Genomic DNA, 22,727 nt, shown 5'->3' on the forward strand with positions numbered 1-22,727 from the left:
TATCATCCACTATCATCCCTAATAATTTACTATGAGAAGTGCCTTCAATGGTTGTATTATCAAGAGATGGTACTTTAAATTTTGTTTTTTCATGCGAGAGGAATTTGGGGAAAAAAGGAGTAGCTTGGTCTTTTTTGGGTTAAGCATAAGTTGTGAGATACAAAGTCATGTTTCAGTGGCTGTTAAAACTTCCTGAGTATTTTTTTTTGCGGTGTACCATGTTGTTAGATGTGCAGATGAGAGTGTAATCATCTGCATATCATATTAGGGTGGCCTGTTGAGTGGTTATATAGAGTGTCAGTGAAAATGTAGAAGAGGAGAGGACAAAGGATATATCCTTGTGGTACATCAATGGTGACTGGAAGGTAAGGTGAGAGCATGGAGTGCCATTTTACTGACTGACATATTTGACATGGGGACACCCTCCACTCCTCTGAAGGAATGATGTCATGTGGCCAGAGGAAGAAGTAGGATGGTGGATGCATGGGCCTACATGAAAGGTTCCTCAAGTGGTAGTGAAATGAAGAGTGACTCCAAAGATGATACAATGACCATAATGTACCACCAACCACACACACAAGCAGCAGTAGACTGGGCCTGATTTGAAGATTACGTATATGTAGGTATAGAAAATGAATGCTATGCAATGTCAAAGTAGGAACACCACATATGTCTGACTGTAACACTGTCATGTTGCACTTTATGGTGTATGATACCATCATTGTATGCTGAGGATAACATGCTGGGAGAAGTGTAGGACATGGATGTGGACTCACATCCCTGTGTACAGTTGTCTCAAAAGTGATAGTTGTATGTTTAGACACACAAGCTGCCTGTTGTCAGATTAGAACCTCTATATGTGTAGGTTAATGTTACTGCCACAGCACAGGTTTGCCTCTAATACTGTCAGCGTGCATGTTATACAGGATGACATAATCAGTGTATGCTACAAGATGTTCAGAGGAGGGTCTGACATAGATGTGAACTAACATATCATTATGAAATTGCCACCATAGTGAATGCACACACAGTTGACCATAGTGAAACTAGAACCCCTACCTATTCACAATGCATAGTACTTAGTGCAAGCTCCACAGCACAAGTCCGGCTTTTATAGTGTCTGACAACACTTTATAACTGATGCGATCAGCAGTGTCCGGTAAGAAGAAGAAGGCAGTAGCAGTGTCCCACATACTGGTGTAAAATGGTCTCTTGAATGTCAACGAAATGACCTAACACAGCAATTGGGAAGAGCGAGAATAGAGCCCCTATGTAACTATTTACAGAACACAGTAAGCCACACTACAAGGGTGGCTTTTATACTGTCTAACAACACTTTACAACTGATAACATCAGCAGTGTCTGGTGAAAAGAGGATGGTAGTAGCAGTGTCCCACATGCTGCTGTAACATGGGCTCTCAAATGTCAACCAAGTGAACAAACACACACACACACACACACACACACACACACACACACACACACACACACACACACACACCAGTTGACTTCAGTGAGAGTAGAACCCCTATCTAACCATTTATAGAGCATAGTACTTAACACAAGTGTCACAGTACAAGTCTGACTTCTATAACTTCAGACAACACTTTATAGCTGATAACTGCAGCAGTGTCTGTTGAGAAGAAGATGGCAAATAAGATCACAAAGAGGGAACATAGAACAGAAGATTAGTAAAGTAGAAGTTAAAAAATAGAAGTTGAAGTTAAGGAATACCTATAAAGTGAAGGATTTAGTGTAGATAGTCTACCACAGGCTATATTTATTTATTTATTTATTGACATTTGTTAACCGGGTTAGTCCAACTGGGCTTGTGGCCTATTTTCAGTGGAGACCCGAGGAGAAAAGCTCCAGTAGTACATTCTTAAACATGTACAATTTTAAACAATATTGGCATAATAGCAGTTATAGCAAAAAGATTCACATATGCTGGGTTACATGCATAAAGTTAAAGTTGCATTAAAAAGAGGCTAAGTAACATAATTTTACATTGCTATAGTTCAATAGGTCAACAATACATTTTTTTTGTATAAAATTATGCAAATGCGTAGTAGACACATTGGAGAGAGAGGTGTAATGAGGTACTAAGTATGGTCCTTTTGAGGGTACATAAAGGTAAGGAAGACTAGGTGGGGATCTGTGATCTTTGCAATGTTCTAAAAGAAAGAAAGTGTGGTGTGTATTTTGCTGATGTATTTCTTTCTAATTAGAGTTGAAAAAATGCAATTACTTCCTGCAGAATTAATGTATTGTATGCAGCCCATGTCGGTGCAAGGGGACATTTGGCGTAAAGCATTTATCTCGATGGTGGCACTTTTCACTCTAAAGAAAACAAAAATAAGCACGTGTGAGACTATTCCACTCAGCTGTTGCACATTAAGAAATAGTATCAGTGAGTAATTTTAACTTAAAAATGAAATAACATTCCGTGCTGTCCTGTATCACTTTAAACAGAAATTCATAGCAATCCATGAAACTGTTAACTGCAAGTGTTATAAAATTATAAAAATACTCCGCTTAATTTTCTGCTTACTAGGTGAACTATGTCCTGAACTTCTAGTTCCAGGTTAGATACACTCTGACATCAGCTAGTCTCACACAGCTGAGTGACAGAAGGTTGAGAGGCGCTATGCGAAATTAATCTGGTGGTGAGAATGTTAATAAAAAAGTGAAATGATATCCTTTTTCGTGATGCAAATGTACATAGGATGAATTGTACCTGCACTCTTGCCTCTGACAGTCCTAACCTCTGACTTAACTCCTCTCTCATAAAGGCACCAACGTGAAGTTGGTTCGACTTCTCCTCTGCTTTAACTTGGTTTGGCCATCTTTGTCTTCTGACTTCACATCTTCCATTTTTTCTTTGCAGTCGTAGATTCTTTCTGTCGTTCTTCCAAGGCTTCCGCCAAACTCTTTCAGTTTCTCCTTGTCGCTTTCTCCAGCTTGTTCCTTGTACATATGATGCACAGGACAGTGGAGACTGTTGCCCCCACTAGCAGCTTCAGCTAGCTCCTGCAGGCTTGCTTCTGAACTGACCAACTCCCAGGCCCAAGCTAAACCACTTTCTAAAACTTCCTGATATGTTATCGATTCCTTCTTGCTGTTGCTGCTGCATTCCTTGCTTTTTGGGTCAAAGGATTTGGAAACAAAAGCCGTAAGCTCTTCCATTGTTTCACGTGTTTAGGTGGAATATCCCACTCCAGTTTGCAGAAATCCTATGCCCGGAAGTTGGGCTGTTCCCCTCGGTATTCCTTGGGTTGTTGTACACAACACAGCATGATGGAACAATGGGTCCCCAAAGTAAGGAGAAACAAGAGGAGCAGGTGACATCTGAAGAAGAAATATGGACATGGGAAAGAAAAAGAGATTTAATATGGTGCAATTTTTATGCAAAGGAGAATGCAAAACTAATCAATACTAAAAAAGCAGCACCAAAGATATTTGAATAGAAACACAGGCAAAGGAATCCAGTTATAGAAAATTTTACAATACAAAAAATAAGAAAACAGAGGAAAACTAGAAAAGAGGATTAGTAATAGAGAAGTTAAAGAAGTAGAAACTGAAGTAATGGATTACCTGTGAAGCGAAGGCTTTAGTGTAGAAAATCTAACTCTGATAACATCACAGCAGGATAATCAAGGAGAAACCAGTGGAACAGGAAACATCTGATCAGTTTTCATATGAATATACTTTGGAGCCTTCTATAGGAAATCAGTACAAACATTTAGTTGGGGTTGCACAGCAAGGGAAGGAACAGGAAACTGTGGCAACTCTGATGCAGTCAATGTTGTGGAGTGATAGGCCAGTAAGTTCCCATATGAAAGAGCAACAGATGACACAGGATGAAACTGAAGAGAATGTGACACAGGAAGATGCTCTGGAACTTTCTATAGAATCACTGCAGGAAATGGAGAACAAAGAATGAGCCCTCAGTTTAGAAAAAAGTGATCTAAGAGAAGAGTTTCTTGATATAATAGAGCTGGGCAGACATATTAAGATCAATGAAAGAAGCAGACTACAGAAAGTCAATGAAACCCTATAAGCTAGAAGCTTGATAAAACAAATGAACGCAGTAATTAGGACTATTCATAGAGATTCATGCAATATAACAGAAATAGGATATATTACTGTGCAGCTAAATTAATGACAGATAAAGTCTTACCACAAAAAACACAGGATAGTAAGGGAAAGGAAGGAGAGAAATCAAATGCCATCATGGAAGTATCAAATAGAGAAAACTATAAAAGCAACAAATACAAAAAATGTAACTGTTAGAAGAGTATAGAAGAGGGAACAGATCAACAAAAATACTCAGAAAGATAGAAGTGATAAAACAATGTGCAGTATCAGAACAGATCAGGATCTACCATGCAGTATCACAAATAATAAACTAAAAATAGCAAAGGCAGAAAAACATAGAATATATGCAGATAAATATAAAGGAAAAGTATAAAACAAGCAATTTATTGATGACCCAAAAAGCTTTATAGAGAATTGGGAAACAAGGCAAAAGGAATTGAAACACCACTAAAAAGAAGGAAATAGATATATTTTGGATAAATATCTATGAATATCCTGTGAACATAACAAAGATGCTAAATGGATTGAAGAAGTAAAAGAAAGAATAAGAAGTTCAAATGTACAGGATATGAAATGGGATGAAGTAATGGCCAGAGAGATTGAAACGATGTTAAGAAAAGCCCCTAACTGGAAAACCCCAGGCCTAGATGCACTACCTAACGTCTGGAGTAAGAACCATTTATATGCACACACCAAACAGACACCAGCCTGGTTAACAACAGGAAAAACAATGCTCCTACTTGAGTGAACCTGCAAGCTATCTTAAAAACTACAGACTACTAACTTGCCTTCCAACAGTGTATAAACTATACAGTGGAAATGATGCCAACAGAGTTTATTGTCACTTAGAAGAAAACTCAATCATTGCAATAGAACAAATGGGTAACAAAAAAAAAACTCATATGGAGCAAAGGATCATTTGTTGTTAAATAAAGTCATAATAGAGACTTGTAAAAAGGGGAAGAATCTAAGTATGGCATGGTTAGACTACAAAAAAGCATTTGACAGTATCCCATATTTGTGAATAAAAGAGTACTTAAAAATGTATAAGGTACAGCCTACACTGAGTGATTACATTACAGCAACCATGAAACAGTGGCAAACCACTTTGTAGTTAAGCCATGATAAAGGGCAAACTATTATTCCAGGGATAAAAATTCAAAGGGGGATATTCCAGGGTGACTCTCTGTCACCACAGTTCTTTTTGTCTTGCCCCTAACCCATTAGGCTGTCTACTTAACAGATTAGGTCATGGTTACAATTTGGCTCCCAGAAAACAACAAAGTGTAGAGACTTTTCATCTTCTTTTTGTGTGTAATTTAAAACTGTATAGCTCATCAGATGAGGAACTGAAATTTCAACTGCAAGTGGTCAAGACTTTTTCAGATGATATAAGAATGTCATTTGATCTTCATAAATGTATGAAAGCCATCTTTAAAGCAGGAAAACTGTAAAACCAGGAAAATATTAGTTTGGGACAAGAATGTGATATAAAAGAACTTGAGCAAGAGGGAGTGTATAAATACTTAAGAATTGATGAAGGATCAACAATAAAACATGAACAAATGCGAATAAAACTTAGTAAGGAATATTTTAGAAGACTAAAATTAATCCTGAAAACAGTGTTGACATCTAGGACCAAAACCCAAGCTATAAACCAATTTGCTCTTCTTGTCCTAACTTACATCCAAAAGGTGTTGGATAGGTTGGATGGGAAAACAAGAAGATTGTTTCATGCTCATCAGATGATTTATAAAAATCAGTGTATACCAAGACTATATAGTCCCTGTTCTGAAGGAAGTATGTGCCTCCTCGAAATTGATTACATGTATAGATCTGCAATCGTGGGACTACATACATATCTATTGACCTCACAAAACCCAAACTTGAAAGTCTTGAAACATGAGGAGAATAAGCCTAAGATAACTTCCCTGCTTAGGTTAGCAGAAGCATATTGGCTTCAAGTAAGAATGGAAATCAAACCAGAATTAGATAAAAATTAGGCAGCAACTGAATGTGCCAAAAAACAAAAGAAGGAATTTAAGGTGAAGGATCAAATGAGAAGGCAAGATATGTAGAAAATGCAGAAATATAGTTACAAGTGGGTCTATATCATATGTTCAAAGTTTTATAACTTTGAAAATTAAAATATCGAATTTAAATGTTCAAAGTTATAAAACTTCAAATATATGTTAAACCCCCCCCAAAACTAACGGTTGTAGGCAGGGGGCAAGACACCAGCACCCCCCACATCCCCTGCTCTTTAAATATACCAACTCCAAGACCGCACTACAGTGCAATAAGGGAAATCTTGGGGGGGGTGCATGGGGGCCTGCCCACTGCCTACACTACTCAGGTAAGTTCCGTTTGTTTTCTGGGTTTTTTATTTTTTTATTATATGTTTGATATTTGAAACTTCGAACATTTAAATTCGATTATTTAACTTCAAAGTTTTCAAACTTCGAACATATAATATAGACCCATTACAAGTATAAAAAACTCTAGGAACAACCTCATGTTGAGCAGGATCTAATGCAGGAATGGTTAAGGACAGGTGAATTTAAACCAAAAGATGAAAGGTTAATATTGGCGGCCCAAGATAGCGGACTATGTACACACTGGTATACAAAATCCATTGAACATGTGAGAGAAACAGACAAATGTAGGTTTTGTAAAACGGGCTTGGAAACAGTTGCACATCTTGCTGCTGTTTGTGATATGCTAATGGCAGAAGGGCTGTATACTGCAAGGCACAATAATGTGGCAAGACTGTTGCATTGCGGACTGTGCAAACATTATAATACTGAAATAGCTGAAAAACACTGGAAACATGAGACACAAAGCATTATAGAAAATTATGAAATCTGTCACATGGGATCAGCCATTACCAACAGTTCAAAAAAATAGATGTGAGAAAACCAGATATACAAAAGTAGCATTGATCACTGAAATTGCTATACCCAGAGACTACAGTGTCTTAAGTACAGAGAGACACAAAGTCATAAAATACCATTATTTGCAGGAAGAAATGAGGGCAGTGTGGAAGAAAAATACCCAGACAGTTCCAATAGTAGTAGGAGCAATGGGGTCTTATAAAAAAAAAATCTACAATCGTACTTAGATATGTTACCAATACCTGTAACTCCATATAAATTGCAGAAGGAGTCATTACTGGTACACTGTGGGTGCTGCAAAGAGCATTTCTGACTAACATCAAAGATTGAAACAATACTAATTTCATTAACTTTAATCATATTTTGACTTAGGAATGGGGTCCATTCCCATCATGATATTAGAAACCCAAAAGACTTGGAGAAATTAAAAAAAAAACATAAAGTGCAACTTGACAGTGTTAAAGTTAGATATATGTGATGGTGCTGGTATTACACTGCATGGCATTCATCTTCTATACTTACACAGGTGTAATGTTCAAATCAGGCCCAGTCTACTGCTGTGTGGGTGTGTGGTTGGTGGTACATTATATCATTGTATGATCTTTAGAATCATTTTTCATTTCACTACCACTTAGGAGAACATTTAATGTAGCCCCATGCGTCTACCATTCTCTTTTGTCCTATGATCATATGACATCCTTCCTGCAGAGGAGCAGAGGATGTCCTCATGTCAAATATGCATACACACATCATGAAGCAGCATCCTTCCATGAGCCTCTGCAAGCCATCTCCAGACAACTACATGTGTAATTGCTAATTCTGTCATGGTGTGGTCCACGTGTTCCATATCGACAGTGGCAGTATGTAATGTAATCAAACAAATATACACATGACCCTGTGAACATTTGACATGGCAATGCTGTTGTCATTGACATGGGCTATGTTGAAACGTGGATGTACAGTATGGCTACAAGAGGGTATTACAATCTATGATATGAGCTAATGTATTGATGACCAATGCTGCCATTTCATTACATGCTCCTTCTAAAACAGCTGTAGTAATGTGCCTCCTGAGAACTGTTGACATGGTATGATACACTTTATGTATATTGTTGGTTTATTAGGACATGTTGTTGTAGTGGAGCAGATCAACATTTTACACTGTTCTTGCTACACAGTGATGCTTGCAGTATGGCACAGGTGTACATGTTGTATACCTCCTATCATTAAATGTTGTGTGACAAACATCAATATAATTTCATACTGATTAAATGTTCACATAAGTCTTGTTTCATCCACATATTGTAATAATCTGATATACACAACAATCACATGTTTTGATTCAATTGCAACCTTGTGGAATTCATTGTATGTGCAGTTGTGTTGCTATTCCTAAGGGTTATTGAGGTGGTCAGCAGCACCAGTGTGTGACTATTTGCATTTGTGTCAGGAAATGTTCTGCATGAGTCACAGACAACTGATCTGCAATATGTCCTGATATGGCATCAGGCTGCTAAAACACAGCTTTCACATGAAACACATATAAGTGTATGTTGTGCAATTGCTGTAAGTACATGACATCAGTACAGTTGCACAGCTGTGTGCATAGTACTAGTGTGTGGAATGTGATGTATGACCAAGGCTGTATTTGGAAGTATTTTCACAAATAATTTGATTCAGTAAATGTGAAATGTTAAGGGGAATACACAACTAAAGAACAGAGCTGTTTGTGGATGCCACCAGACATACTCAACTGGAGGAAATAGACAATCTGTGAGCTGACAGTTTGTCTTTCATTTCACCTCTCTGCCACCAATGGCCATCAGCCAAAGTATACATGCAAACATTACTCAGTTTTTACTCTCAGGAGGGCAGCTTGTCTGTGTGCTCTCTACGGCTAGTAACACAGAATCAATGGCCCCTGACAACATCACAGGCTGCCTATAGTGTGCCTTAAAGCCTGACCTAACAGACATAGTTGGATCACTACTTCAATACAGCCTCCAGACAGTCTACATTCTCGTAGAAGGGTGTACAACAACATCTGACCAGAGGGACCATCACCTGATGCATGGAGTTATAGACCCATACTCCTGACTCTCTTCATCATACGTGACAGATAATGTTGAAGTGTGTGAAGTCACCTTTGTTAAGGTACAGTGACTGGATCCATACCTCAGGATTCTGTACTAGGCCCTTTACTGTTCAGTATTTAAGTCTCAGAAGTCAAGACTAACTTACACATCCTTTGTCTAACCATCTTTGTGGAGGACTGCAAATTGTGGACATATATTGAATCCAAGAGTTGTATTGGTATAATGCAAACAGTAATAACACTCACAAGGGATTTTTGCCAGAGCCATAGAGACACAGTAGATGAACAAAAATTATGGTGGGATTAGTTATTTTATGAAAGCAAATACACAAGCTAATTACAATATAGACAGCACACCACTATGAGTAGACCAAGTGGTATATGACCTGTGTACTCGGGTAGATGGTATGTGGAATGTCCACTAGCATGTGCCCACAGTGGTGACTACTTCCTTCTATGTAGCACATACCCTGAGTATGTGCAGGACATCCACATCATAGGGCATTATAGTCCCATTGTTCTCAGCCCTCATCACACCAATAATTGAGTATGTTGCTCCCTTTGGGATGTACCTCCCAGCACATCTTCCAGAGATGAGTTACTCAAGTGGATCCCTTTTAGCACAATAAGTTCCCACACATCTTGTCAGCCATAACTAAGTATTGTTTTGGATGTATAACCATTAGGAGTTGACAATGCAGAATCCCCTCCAAGGTGTGATACAAGATGCATGTAATGATATATGTTCCTGTGATGCACACAGTAAATAGATAGCTGATTGAAAACATTGATGGCATGGGTTACATATGTGAAAATGTGGACTGTGGCATATCTATACATATATATATATATATATATATATATATATATATATATATATATATATATATATATATATATATACCATGCAAACCTGTCAACTAGTCAGGATCGCTCATAATTTAAATTACATGTGTAAGTGTCCCTCTTAACACCTCTGAAAGATGTTAATTTTTGAGGAAGGTGTGCTTGATCCCTCCTTATAGATTACTGACAAAGCATGACAGTTGTACAAGTGCATTCTTGCAGAACCATGTATAATAACTCACAATCACGTATTTAATGTCAATGACCCAGATTAATGGTGCTATTGTTCTGATATTTTCCATGATTGTGCCTGCTTCAGTCTATTGCTGCCCATGAGCCTGTTGCTATGTGTCCCACTTGGTTGAGACCTATGCTGACATTGCATTCATATTCAGGCAACATATTTTTGCACATTTTCACAATATGCACCTACCCCTATTGTATATACCACCCTTGATAAATGTTGTTTACAGTGATCATGTCAGGATGCTTATATCACAAAAAATCTTCTCCATTGATATGTCACCTTGTATGACAGTCACATAATATACAATAACTGTGTGATGATTGACTATACCCACACAGGAGGTATAAACAGCAGTATTTACTGTATCATAGATATGCAATTACTGTTTATGCTACAACTGTCTTGTCTTTATGGCATACATACACATCTTCATCTACTGTAAATTATCATGTTTCACCTGTCCTCTTCCCCTGTGTTCATTCCTACAATTCATGTGTGTGGCCTCTTTCAATATACTCACTTCCCCTGAATAAGTATTTATAATGCAGTCTATGTACTCTTGCTGATCACTACCAAAACTTTTATTCAGTATGCCTAAAGTAGGTCTGCACACTACTCTGCACTGACTACACTTTCCTATAATGTGTTAGAACTTCATACTATATATATTAAACTCTGCTAGCCATCGTGGCTTTCCGCGCCATCCCAAAGAACTAGTGTGCCCATAGGTAAATGGGTTTGCATGTTTGCAGGTGTTCATGTTGCTTTACATGGTTTCCTGGCTAGCAACACTTTTGCTGGCCATGAAACCATGCTTGTACTTGCATATGTGTGATGCGTGGCATGCATATGCAATTAGCAAAGCTGCTCATCATGCCAACACATAAACTCATGTAGGCATTGCACTAAGCCTGCATGGAGTTTATTGAATCCCCAGGAATAATTTGTTGGTTGATGTTGTATTTCATAAGACTAACTTTTCATATGCAGGCTGGTAAGTCATGGAATATGTTGCCTGTAACTCTGAGCAAAATCATATTGTTTTATTTTAAAAATAACCTGGATAAATGAGTTGGGAAGAGGGTTTATTACTCTTGATTCTTTGGTTGCAAACTCTTTTAACACATTTTGAGTTTGATATGTCACATTTGACATTTAACAACAATAAAATTAACTATACTTATACATCACAAATACAGTATTTAATGTTTAGTTAATCGGATGCATAAGATATGGTTGCAGCAGTCATATAATTATTTCTACATCTCATTCACATAATTATACAACATATCACAATATATATATATATGTGTGTGTGTGTGTGTGTGTGTGTGTGTCTGTTACAGATATATGTATATGCATCTATATGCATCTCTATCTGTGTTTATAAAACATAATTAGACAGACAGACAATCATACATTAGTAAAACTAGTATCTGACACTAAATTAGAATGAAATTTGTATAATTTTAGTTTTTATATCATCGATTCTCAGGCAGTAAAACTAAATATTTTTATATATAGTAACCACAGTTCACCACATCCAGATTATTTGATAACTAAAACTAACAGAAGAATGGTGGTGTTAGTCAGTGCATAAACATCTACTAATCTGTGTTTTTTAATCATGAGTACATTTTAAGCATTTGTAAACTAAGAATGAAACACATAACCTATCTTGCATTGTTATGGTTTTAACAAACAAGTGTAAATTACTTTAGAGAAGAAAAAAGATTATAAAGTACTATGAGCATATAAATTGTTCACCAAGCAAATATTTATAAAATGAACATAGGACTTCTTTGATGGATTATGGCCAGCATTCATACTCAGTTTGTAGAGTAAGTGCAAGCTGTCTTACATACTTTACAAAAATGTTCGGATTCAAAGACCCCTCCCAACTGTCTAGAACCACCACTGTGTGCTTTAGGCACTCAGGTTTGGAGTCCCACATACTAGTATTGAAGTTCATAGGAGAGGTCTATGTAAATGGCCATCCTAGCATGCTCCCCAATTAAAGATGTTGCATAGTGGGAGAGATTTGAAGGTGCTTGATGTAGGTAAGAAATTAACAGAGCAGCACTCTAAAGTTGTAAGAGTGTTTGCATTCTTGCAGTATACAACTATGCCTTTCAGTGGTGGGAATCCATCGAGGGGGAATCTAAGCCTCTTCATCCTGCACAGATGGACAGAGCAGGTAAGTCATGCTGTGTGTATGAATGGAGTATCTGAGCATATGCTTTGGTATGTCTATGAGACAATGTGTGTGTGAGAGAGATCAAAGGGATAATATATGAGTGGGTTCATGAGTATCGGTGCATGAATAGCTATAGAGAGAGAGAGAGAGAGAGAGTGTGTGTGTGTGTGTGTGTGTGTGTGTGTGTGTGTGTGTGTGTGTGTGTGTGTGTGTGTGTGTGTGTGTGTGTGTGTGTTTGTATACGTGTGTGTATCTAATGTCTAAAGTAAAGGGTCTAAGGACACAGAGACTTAAATACACCAGTTAAGGTTCAGTTCCCAACACCAAAGACATGGATGGCATTGTTGCGAGTGTTCAAAATCTAAAATTTGTACCCTCATGCTAGTTTACTCATACCCATTTTACAAATAATTACAAAGGAGGAAAATAGGTATTCGTTTTTTTTTCAGACTAAATTTATATATGCAAATCAGCTGTATTAATAATGTACATTTGCACTTATTAGGAGCTAATTTCAAAAATGTGTTTGTAAAGGACACACCATCTAAATTATGTAAATTATTTTTGCTCTCATAACAATGAAAACGTTCATAGGTGAACATTTACCATGGACTTATCCTTCTTTAGACAAAAAGTCAAAGAAAAAAGAAAGACATTAATAATGTAAGATATTATTAAGGAATATAAGCGTTATATGAAGAAAAACATTTCTATGGGAGTATCTAAGCAGTAAAAATATGGATGTTAGAGTGGTAATGGAGTTTCACTACATAACTGAGAAGCAGGGATTAGTATCAAGGGATACTGCTTGAAACATCTAGTAAGGAAAATACCATTGAAGGGGTATTATAGTTCATTTTAAGCATTTCCTCATGACTCATTATGAGGAAAATGGGAGGTGTTTGATATTAAATATTAAGAAATAAGTATACATATAATGATAGCCACAGTCTGTAGACCACTGAAAATATGAATACAAGAACTAGCTTTATTACTTGATGCTTTAAAATAACTGCACCATAAGGAAATATAATAATGATGGCAAATTTTAATCTCTGTGAAATAGTCAGATAGCTAGATTCTTGATTACTAAATCTGTTTAATAAATACTTAAATAGTTTAAATATAGAACAGAAAATCATGGAACTTCCTAGAAAGAAAGTCTTTTGGATTTTTTGTTGTGGATAAAAAAAAAAACAGTCAGCTGAAAATTATAGACTGAAGTCCACAAGTAAGATAGTAACACAAATGTGATAGACACAGATATAAAATTAGATATAAAGAAACTGAAACTAAAACAGTACAAAAAATGACATAAAAGTAGGTAATAAAATGGATCTATGCCATACAATGAAAATTTTAAATAGCTGAATTTCATATGATCAAACTCATATGATAGACTATTGTAAAATCTAAAAAGTGGCATTTTAGCAGGGGGCAACTCCCCTTGCGCCCCCATACCCCCTGCTAATTATATATACCAACTCTGGGATCGTGCTACAGTAGGGAAAGGGTATATTTCCTGATCCTCACTGTACCACAGTCTCAGGACAATTTGTTAAGTGAATGTGACTTTTTAAATACTCAGTCATATGATATGAGTCCGATCATATGAAATTCGCCCATTTCAAAAGTAGATCTTTTAACACATACCCTGATAAAATATAAAAAGTTATATTCAGAAATTGTAGGTAGATAAAACTAGAAAAAAATAATTTGAGAATCTAGAGAAGAAGAAATAGAGATAATGTAAACCTAAAAAATAATTTAAAGGTAAGGAAAAATATACAAATGGAAAACGAATAAAATCTGATTACTTTTTAAATACATGAAGAATCTTAGAAAAATAAGATGTTTAAACATTAAGAAGTAAACAAAACACAGGAATTAGAACCGTACCTCTTAACTGTCCAGATTTTTTGTAGAATGTCCAGATTTTTTCTCAGATTTTTGGTCTGTTCCTCGTAAAATTTATGATTTTCTGGCAAATCGCTTGGGATTGAAGTCACTAAATAATGACATACATTTGAGTTTCAGACTTCATATCCTTCAGAAGATGTATGCTAACACATACCCTGTTATTCTAGCAATCTTCTAAGTCTAAAAGAGCAACATTTAAAGTCTGTCCCTATTTTTTTTACCTTTGCCTCCTCCTCCCTCGCATTATTTTAGGCTTTGTTCAAATTGTTTTTGTGCTAAGAGGTTGAGAGGTATGATTATAACTGAAACACAAGCAAATTGTACAGTAGATCTAAAGGAAAGTTAGGAAAGACATAAGAATAATGAAAAATTGTTTGATTGAATAATCTGTAACGTTTTCTGACAAATATAAGACATGCTGGAAATTACAGAGCAACAATGAAGGGTAATGTTTATGGAAATAAACTGCATCATTATAAAGAAGAATGTTGATGTAGCTGAGGATTTTGCAAAATATTTTGAAGCATATTTGCTAATAAACCATATGTAAGGATTTTAACATCATAAAAATAATGTCCTGTTCTCCTCTGCTATATTTCTGGATCTAGCCAAGGCTTTTGACATGGTCTCACACAAACTACTAATCTCTGTTCTCACTAACCTACCCTTTCCCCAATTAGCTACTGATTGGTTTCACAGCTAATGGGATGATAAAGGGTGAGCCACCAACAATCAGTTCTCTGGCATAATGACCTGTCTCCTCAACTTCCTGTAATACTCGGTGTTCTTCAAGGCTCCATCCTTGGTCCCCTACTATTCTCACTCTTCACCAATGATCTATTCACAGCCACCAAGAAGGCCTCTCTCATACAGTATACAGATGACTCCGCTCTCATCTGCTCAGCTCCAACTATATCTGAACTTTACAAGATCACACAGGAAGCCTTTTCATCTGTAGAAAGCTGGCTGTCTAATGCCCAGTTATTACTCAACCCGAGCAAGACCAAACTCCTTATCTTCAGCCCACTAAATCTAACCCAGTTATCCCCCACTTTAATATTCCAGCCAAAGACAATATCGTCATCCCTCCAACAGAACACACCAAACTACTTGGTGTTGAAATTGATAACAATCTCAGATTTGACACTCACATTTCTCTTACCATAAAAAAGACTTACAAAAAACTAGGTGTGTTGTACAGAAACAAACAATTCCTCACCAAGACAGCCAGAATTTCTACTGCCAATTCCCACCTAATCTCCATTTTACTCTATGCCTGTCCTATACTTACCTACCTTAGACAAACAGACCTAAACAGGCTTGAGGCTTGCTACAATAGAATTGCTAAGTTTGCCACTGGTGCATCTTATCGCAGCCACCACTTTATCTCACTTAGAGAACTTGACTGGCTTGAACTCCCTCAGCTTCTTTACCTGAATCAACTCTCTCTTGCCCACAAGTTAGTAAACTATCCTCTTAAAGTCCCATCCCTTCAAAACCTTCTCCAGCCCTACTGCTCCACTAGACCATTACTCTTCAGCACAAAAATCTACTTCTAGTGACCAAACCCAAGAGCTCAGCAGGAGAAGCACTATTCTCCTGCATCATATCCAGATTATGGAACAACCCCCCCCCCCTCTATAACCACACTACCTTCTTGCAATCACTTCAAGACTGCACTAAAAACTCTTTTAAAAAGTCTGTGGTTATGCCAATGCACCAATCTCAACTATTAACCCTCCTTTTTACCTCCCCTTCCTCTCCCCTCCCCTAGCCACCCTGTTTCACACCATCTGATCATTGCATTCTTTCCTCTGCAGGCTCTGGCTCACCCTTTATCATCCCATTCTCTCCTCACTCAATCTCTCAGACCTGTTATAACATGCTTATCTACCTCAGTTCATCTCAATTCCATATACATATTCAACTGACTTACACCTAGCTTCCTCTAACTACCACGTATACTACTCACTCAGTCTCCACTCTTACTCTTCTATCTTCCCCTTCCATTCCATTAGCCCTTCTAGCTTGTTTTACCTTTGTGTGGAGCATCTGCTTTATATCTGTTTGCGTTTAGTGCAATATTTGTATACAAGATTTAAGTTTATGAGTTTAGAACAGTATACGTTTGAGCTTAGTACTATCTGTATATACATCCTAACTTTATTTCTAGCCTTTAGCTAGATATTGGTATATCTGTTCATTACTATGTTTCATATTGTATGTATAGCTAATGTTTGCTGCAGTACATATTATTTGCTATTATATGTATATTCAGTTGTTCTTCATGTACTCTGCTGCTCATTTATTGTTCTGTGGAGCTTTTCTCCCTGGGCCTCTGCTGAAAAAGGACCTGTGTCCAGCTGGAATTTTCGGGTAAACAAATGTGAATAAATAAATAAATAAATAAAATAAATTAAGATGGTACTGCCTAAATCTGATTTAGTGACAGAGAAATAGTTATGAATACCATGAAAACATTAACGAATGAGAAAAACCTTTGGAGAAGATTTAATATAAGAGGGATCTGACAAAGAGTGACATGGACACAGATTATTTAACAATAGGTTAGACATGAGAAGAATACTAGATGACTAGAAAAGTGTGACTGCGATGCCATTTTAGAAGGCTAAAGTGGAAAAGGAGCTTTAACTATTGAGTTTATTTAGTTTTAAAGACGTGTAGCTGAATTGCTGCGCATTGACCTACACAAAATATGTGAGGACATCCTGCAGCAGTCCACCACAAGTAGTAATAAAGTGCAACGGCTAGACATCAATTAGTCACAGGACACTGTGGAAGAGTGGATATATGACTCATGGCAAATGCAATATACTTAAATTTTAGTATGGCATTTGCCAGTGTAGACTGCAAAATACTAGGATAAAATCTTCTTGACTTCAGAATAAATAGACCATACTTCACTGAATTAAGTTTTTGCTTCAGAATAGGGATAAACATTAGAATGTGATGAACACTATGACAATAAATGTCATTTGGATAAAGGTATACTAAAGGGGTCACCACTGAGACCAAGGTTGCAGTTTACATGATAGATGCAATGGTTGGGGTCACAGTATTTTTCACTAAATGTGTAAACAACCTAAAATCTGCAGGTTGTAACTTCAAACTCAGATAAAATCACTGGCAGAAATCAAAGAATTTGCTCTGCAATTGATTGAAAACAAATACTGTCAGATTATATATGAACAGATTAAGATTTATAAGATTTAATGGGGTGGCACAGTGGTGCAGTGGTTAGCCATACAGCTCTTAATTCCGTAGTTCTCTCATTGTCATCGATGTCATGTGCATGGAGTCTGCATTTCCTCTTTTTTGTCTGAGAGTGTGTGGAGTTTGCATGTCTTCTTTGTGTGTTTGTGTGTGTGCGAGTATCTGTGTGTATATGTGTGTGTGTGTGTGTGTGTGTGTGTGTGTGTGTGTGTGTGTGTGTGTGTGTGTGTGTGTGTGCGTGTGTGTGTGTGTGTGTGTGTGTGAGAGACTGTGTGTTTTGACCGCAGTATTTGTACTTGTGTCCTTATATACAGTGAAAAGAAAACTGAGATGTTTCTGCTCTATAGCTATTTTTCTTTGAGTGGTTTTAGTAAGAAATAGTAGTAGTATTACATTTTGAAATTAGTGCAGAAGAGCAAATAAAAGGCCAGAAATGGAAGTATGTTGTTTTTATGATAATAACGCTTACAGTTACTGTGTATAAAATATTATTTTGTAACCACAGAAGAAATAATTTTAATGCATTTATTAAAAGTTAAAAAGAAAGGATATATTGTTTCAATAAATAAAACGGCACTGTAAGTGTATAGATGCGACATGTTGTCAGCATTATAAAACGAGAGCTGCCCTGCTGAATAATCCAGATAGACAAGGATTCTCCTGACTTCTTGCATTATAGCAACAGGTGAAATACCGGCATAGTAATTACTGCAGTTTCTTCTTGCCAAAGTCCAGTATCCATTTTCTGGAGATGCAAAGATATACTCCTTCCTCTTCACAGATTCCTTCACAACTCCTATACACCATCCATCTTCATCACACACTTCCACTTCCCAGTAATGTATTCCTGAGAAGAATCCTTGAATACTCAGAACAGCAGGATAGCAGTCAAACCGTTCGGCATTATCAGAGACATCCTGCTTGGTTCCCAGTCTGACAGAAGTTTGGTCTTCAGAAAGAATTAGAAAGGAATTTGCTGTATTAGGATTGAGGTTGAGGTGAGCTGTTAAAACACAAAAATAAGTCAGGCAGTTAAGAAATACCATACTGAGCAACACATATACTCTCACCTTTCCAGTGTTTAGTTTTTGAGAAGGTCCTGGAAAATATGATCTCATACTGAGGTTTATAGGCATGTCTTATCTATATTCAGTAAATATGGAAGAGATACCTTGTTGAGTTTAGTAAAATGCATGTTCTTACTCCAAGCCCACTTCTTGACAGTCAGTGATTCACTGTGGTGATATAGTCAGTGTGAGGTAACCATGAAGGGAAGGTGATTAGATAGGAAAGATGAAACCTCCAGAAGGAAAGACAGATGGCCCTTTTATATATGTGTTATAGCATTAATGTAATGCAAAATAATTCATGAAACACCATGTGACTAAAATATGGGTTACTAATTTAAATTTTTACAGAGGAAATGATAAACTGTGACCAAAATGAGATGGATTCTGATATTTACTACCAGAAAAATTGCTGTAGCTGCTCAGAGTTACATATTTGGCCATTGTCAGAGAAAATGTTTGACTTTGCTATTTAAAAGGAAATAAACATAGTCCGTTCAAGGAAAGCACAGGAATATGACAGTGAGCTCACACTTTTATTAAAACCAGCTTTGTTTTAGGCAACAGAGTAAAGAAGTTTGAAGCCTCAAGTTGCTTGGAATCTGTAAGTATCATATAGACCTAGATTATATTCTCTTAGTTTCCAAAATGACAAATGTTTTTCCATACAGTATCATGGTAACTACGGTACTTCTTAACGTATTTCATTATACTACAGATATTGAATTAAGAAGCAGGATTTGTAGCACTGGCTTTAATTATTTTCTGTCATCAGCATTGTCAATATAATTAAGTTCAACTTTTTAACAGAGAAATGCGGCTATAGAGTTACTTGGCAAGTCTGCATCTCACCCACACTCTCTCTCTCTCCCTCTCTCTCTCTCTCTCTCTCTCTATATATATATATATACATATCTCTATATAAGTGCACACACACACACACACACACACACACACACACACACACACACACACACACACACACACACACACACACTCACGCAGATATATATCTGTATGTGTGTATGTACCAGGTTTTTTACCATGAGAATGGAGGACTGCAACAGTTATCCCACTTGACAAGGGTGGACCATCAACCAACCACAGGCCTATTAGTCTGACTAGTCTAATATGCAAAGCCATGGAAAAAAATCATGCAAATGATTAAAAAGATGTAGGCAACTTTCAGACAATGGACTCCACCCAGTTTGGCTTTGTCAAGGGAAAGTCATGCCTACTAAACCTGGTGGACTTCTTTAGAAGTCTCCAAGGCAATAAATGAGGAGAAGGTGGTGCATACCACCTACCTGGACCTGGCAAATGCATTCAATACAGTACCACATTCTGGTATAGCTGACAAACTCATGAAACTGGGCATAAATCCCTACACAACTCACTGAATTGCCAGCAAGCTCACAGTCAGGGTCGGTCACCAGCAGGGTAGCTCAGGACTCCATACTGGCATTACTCCTATTTGGCATCTACTTCTCAGAGGTAAAGGGTAATTTCAAGGGCCTTTGGCTGACCAAGTTCACAGATGACTGCAGATTGGGAGCTGTCATAGTTTCCCACATGACACTAACATCGTACCAGAAGGTTTAACACAGACAGATGACTTGTGCCAAAGTCACAGACTAAAACTGAATGCCAAGAAATGCATTACAGTGTCTTTTGGGAAAACTTCCACCCGAGCTAATTACTCCATCAATATGACACGCCTAAGAGTTGACCCAGTAGTCAGGGATCTGGGAACATATGGAGACAGTAATCTAACCACTGCCAACATGTGGTCCAGGTAGTAACAAACTCATTCTATGCCGCTTAACTTATAAATAAGAGCACGGCATCCAGGTCCAAGGAATGCACAGTGGCACTTTAGGTAGCCATTATCAGACCCTTCATTGAGTACAATGTCCTCTTCTGCATATACCTGATGAGACATATGCAACAGCTGGAATGCTCAGAAAGGTTCCTTACCTGGAAAATCCAGGGTATGAATATGTTGTATAATACGAATTGCCGTAAAGCCCTATCTCTATAGTCCATCTCCCACAAGTTACTGAGACGTGATCTATGTCTGGCATATAAGGCATCCTCAGATTCAGCTCTGATAGACCTAAAAATGAACAGCATCAGAACTGCTAGATCCAAGGATTTAAATCTTGCTTGTGACAAAAAAAATAAGACCTGTTGGTGAGACAGATATGTGTCTCAGAGGACTCCATGCTCTAGAGCAGGCTCCGCATCCATGTGAAGCAGAGTCGATCCCTCAACCTGCTTTAAGCATAACCTTGACCAATGGATGGGAAATCAGAAATTCACCCCTGGTCTGACCCCCATGTCTCTGATAGGCAGAGATAAACAGTAATGCCCAGAGTAACATAACTTCTAGAAACTTCCTAACATAAAACTAATGCCTTTCAGCTTTTCCCAGTTAGGGGTCACCACAGTGGAACTCCAGTCTGCTAATGATTGGCAGTGGATATTTACAGTGCCAAGGTGCCGGCCCAATGCCCAGCCTTCAAAGAAGGCACACCCATTCATGCACACACCTACCTGCATGTCTTTAAACATCACTTGACCACAGGGAGGACATGCAGACTCCGCACAGAAAGCACTCCACCCGAGAATCGAACTGGAGAACCTCTTGTTGTGAGTCGACAACGCTAACCACTGCACGACCGCAGCCTATAGAAAGTTTCTAACATAGAAACTTCCTAACATACACCTTCCTAATAAAGGCCCATGATATATAAGGACACAATTGGGTTGGATTGTATGGCTACAGTTATAAATGCCCTGGTTGTTTTTAGCCTATATATATATATATATATATATATATATATATATATATGTGTATGTATATATATATATATATATATATATATATGTGTGTATATATATATATATATATATATATATATATATATATATATATATATATATATATATATATATATATATATATATATATATATATATATATATACATGTGTATGTGTGTGTGTACATACATACACACACACACACACACACACACACACACACACACATATATATATATATATATATATATATATATATATATATATATATATATATATATCCCTTAGGGCAGTGCAATGTTAGGGTCTTTGTTAATATAGAAACAGAATATACAAAACCGTATACAATTGTTCCACAAGAAGCATAATCTTGCCCCACTTAATTACATTTTCTAATAAGGATTTCAAATTAAAAGTTCTTTTATCTGTAGAAATATGAGCAGAACCAGCTCCTGATGTAAATTTAGGTTTCCTTAAATAATTTTCAATTTATTATAATATAATATGCTTTATATCTTTTGAATCCACTGAAAATACAGTGGAGCATGCTATAGTATAATTCTTCTGAAGTAAAGTTTCTTCCGTGTTTATTGTCTCACCATTGTTGGTTAGGAGTGCAAACAGTCTGCCTCCTGTTTGTTACATAGTTCTTTCTTATAGTATATTTCCAAAAACACATTGCTTAATATAGTTATTTTTTCAGCAAGTGCCATCTGCAGTCAGTAAACTGAATAGATACACTGGGCCAGATTCCAAAAGAAAGTTGAGGACAGCGCAGCATGCCGAAGAAAGACTTCAGTGCATCAGAGGTGTATGCAATTTCATAACGTACCCTGAGAAAAGACCAAGTAATTATCTATTCAGTCTAGGATAATTACTGACTCCGCGCATGCCTGCCAGATTCCAAAAAACAATGAGCACATCCAATGCAACTTAAATGTGACAAGGTACTTCACTGACAACTTTCTGAAAGCATGTGGCAGAAGCCATACATGCTTTATCTTAACACCAGCATATTCAACATATTCTTAGGGAATCCTGCGAAATATGCAAAACTTATTTAAAAATGCAACTGGCATTTAATGCACTACTGGGGTACTAGAAGACATAGTAGAGGACAATCTGCACATGCATCCCAAAAGGCAGCCAGCTAGAGTTAAGCCAGCTCTCTGACCAGGAAAGAATAGCTAGATACAGGTATACTCATAGTCTGTGGGATAATCCAATACTGATAGAAACAAAAGTGTGGTGGCCTATGGGACATTTTAGTGGCATAAGGGAAATGCCATAAACGTGTCACAAAC

At 37.1% G+C, this 22,727-nt stretch overlaps 1 protein-coding gene and 1 pseudogene across 1 annotated transcript in view; both read right to left on the reverse strand.

Moving 5' to 3' along the window:
• Positions 1-2,384: 2,384 nt before the first annotated feature.
• On the reverse strand, positions 2,385-3,221 carry LOC122810966 (annotated as a pseudogene).
• Positions 3,222-17,794: 14,573 nt separating this feature from the next.
• LOC122810713 (nuclear factor 7, ovary-like) overlaps positions 17,795-22,727 on the reverse strand; it is a 174,713-nt gene continuing 169,780 nt past the window's right edge. Inside the window, exon 5 of the mRNA XM_044082278.1 lies at positions 17,795-18,534. Within this exon, the coding sequence (XP_043938213.1) occupies positions 18,020-18,534 (515 nt within the window). The 3' untranslated portion in view covers positions 17,795-18,019. The remainder of the gene's footprint in view (positions 18,535-22,727) is intronic.

Source organism: Protopterus annectens, chromosome 9.part0 (assembly GCF_019279795.1).
Source record: "Protopterus annectens isolate FY-2018-M chromosome 9.part0, PAN1.0, whole genome shotgun sequence".
Taxonomy (NCBI): Eukaryota; Metazoa; Chordata; order Ceratodontiformes; family Protopteridae; genus Protopterus; species Protopterus annectens.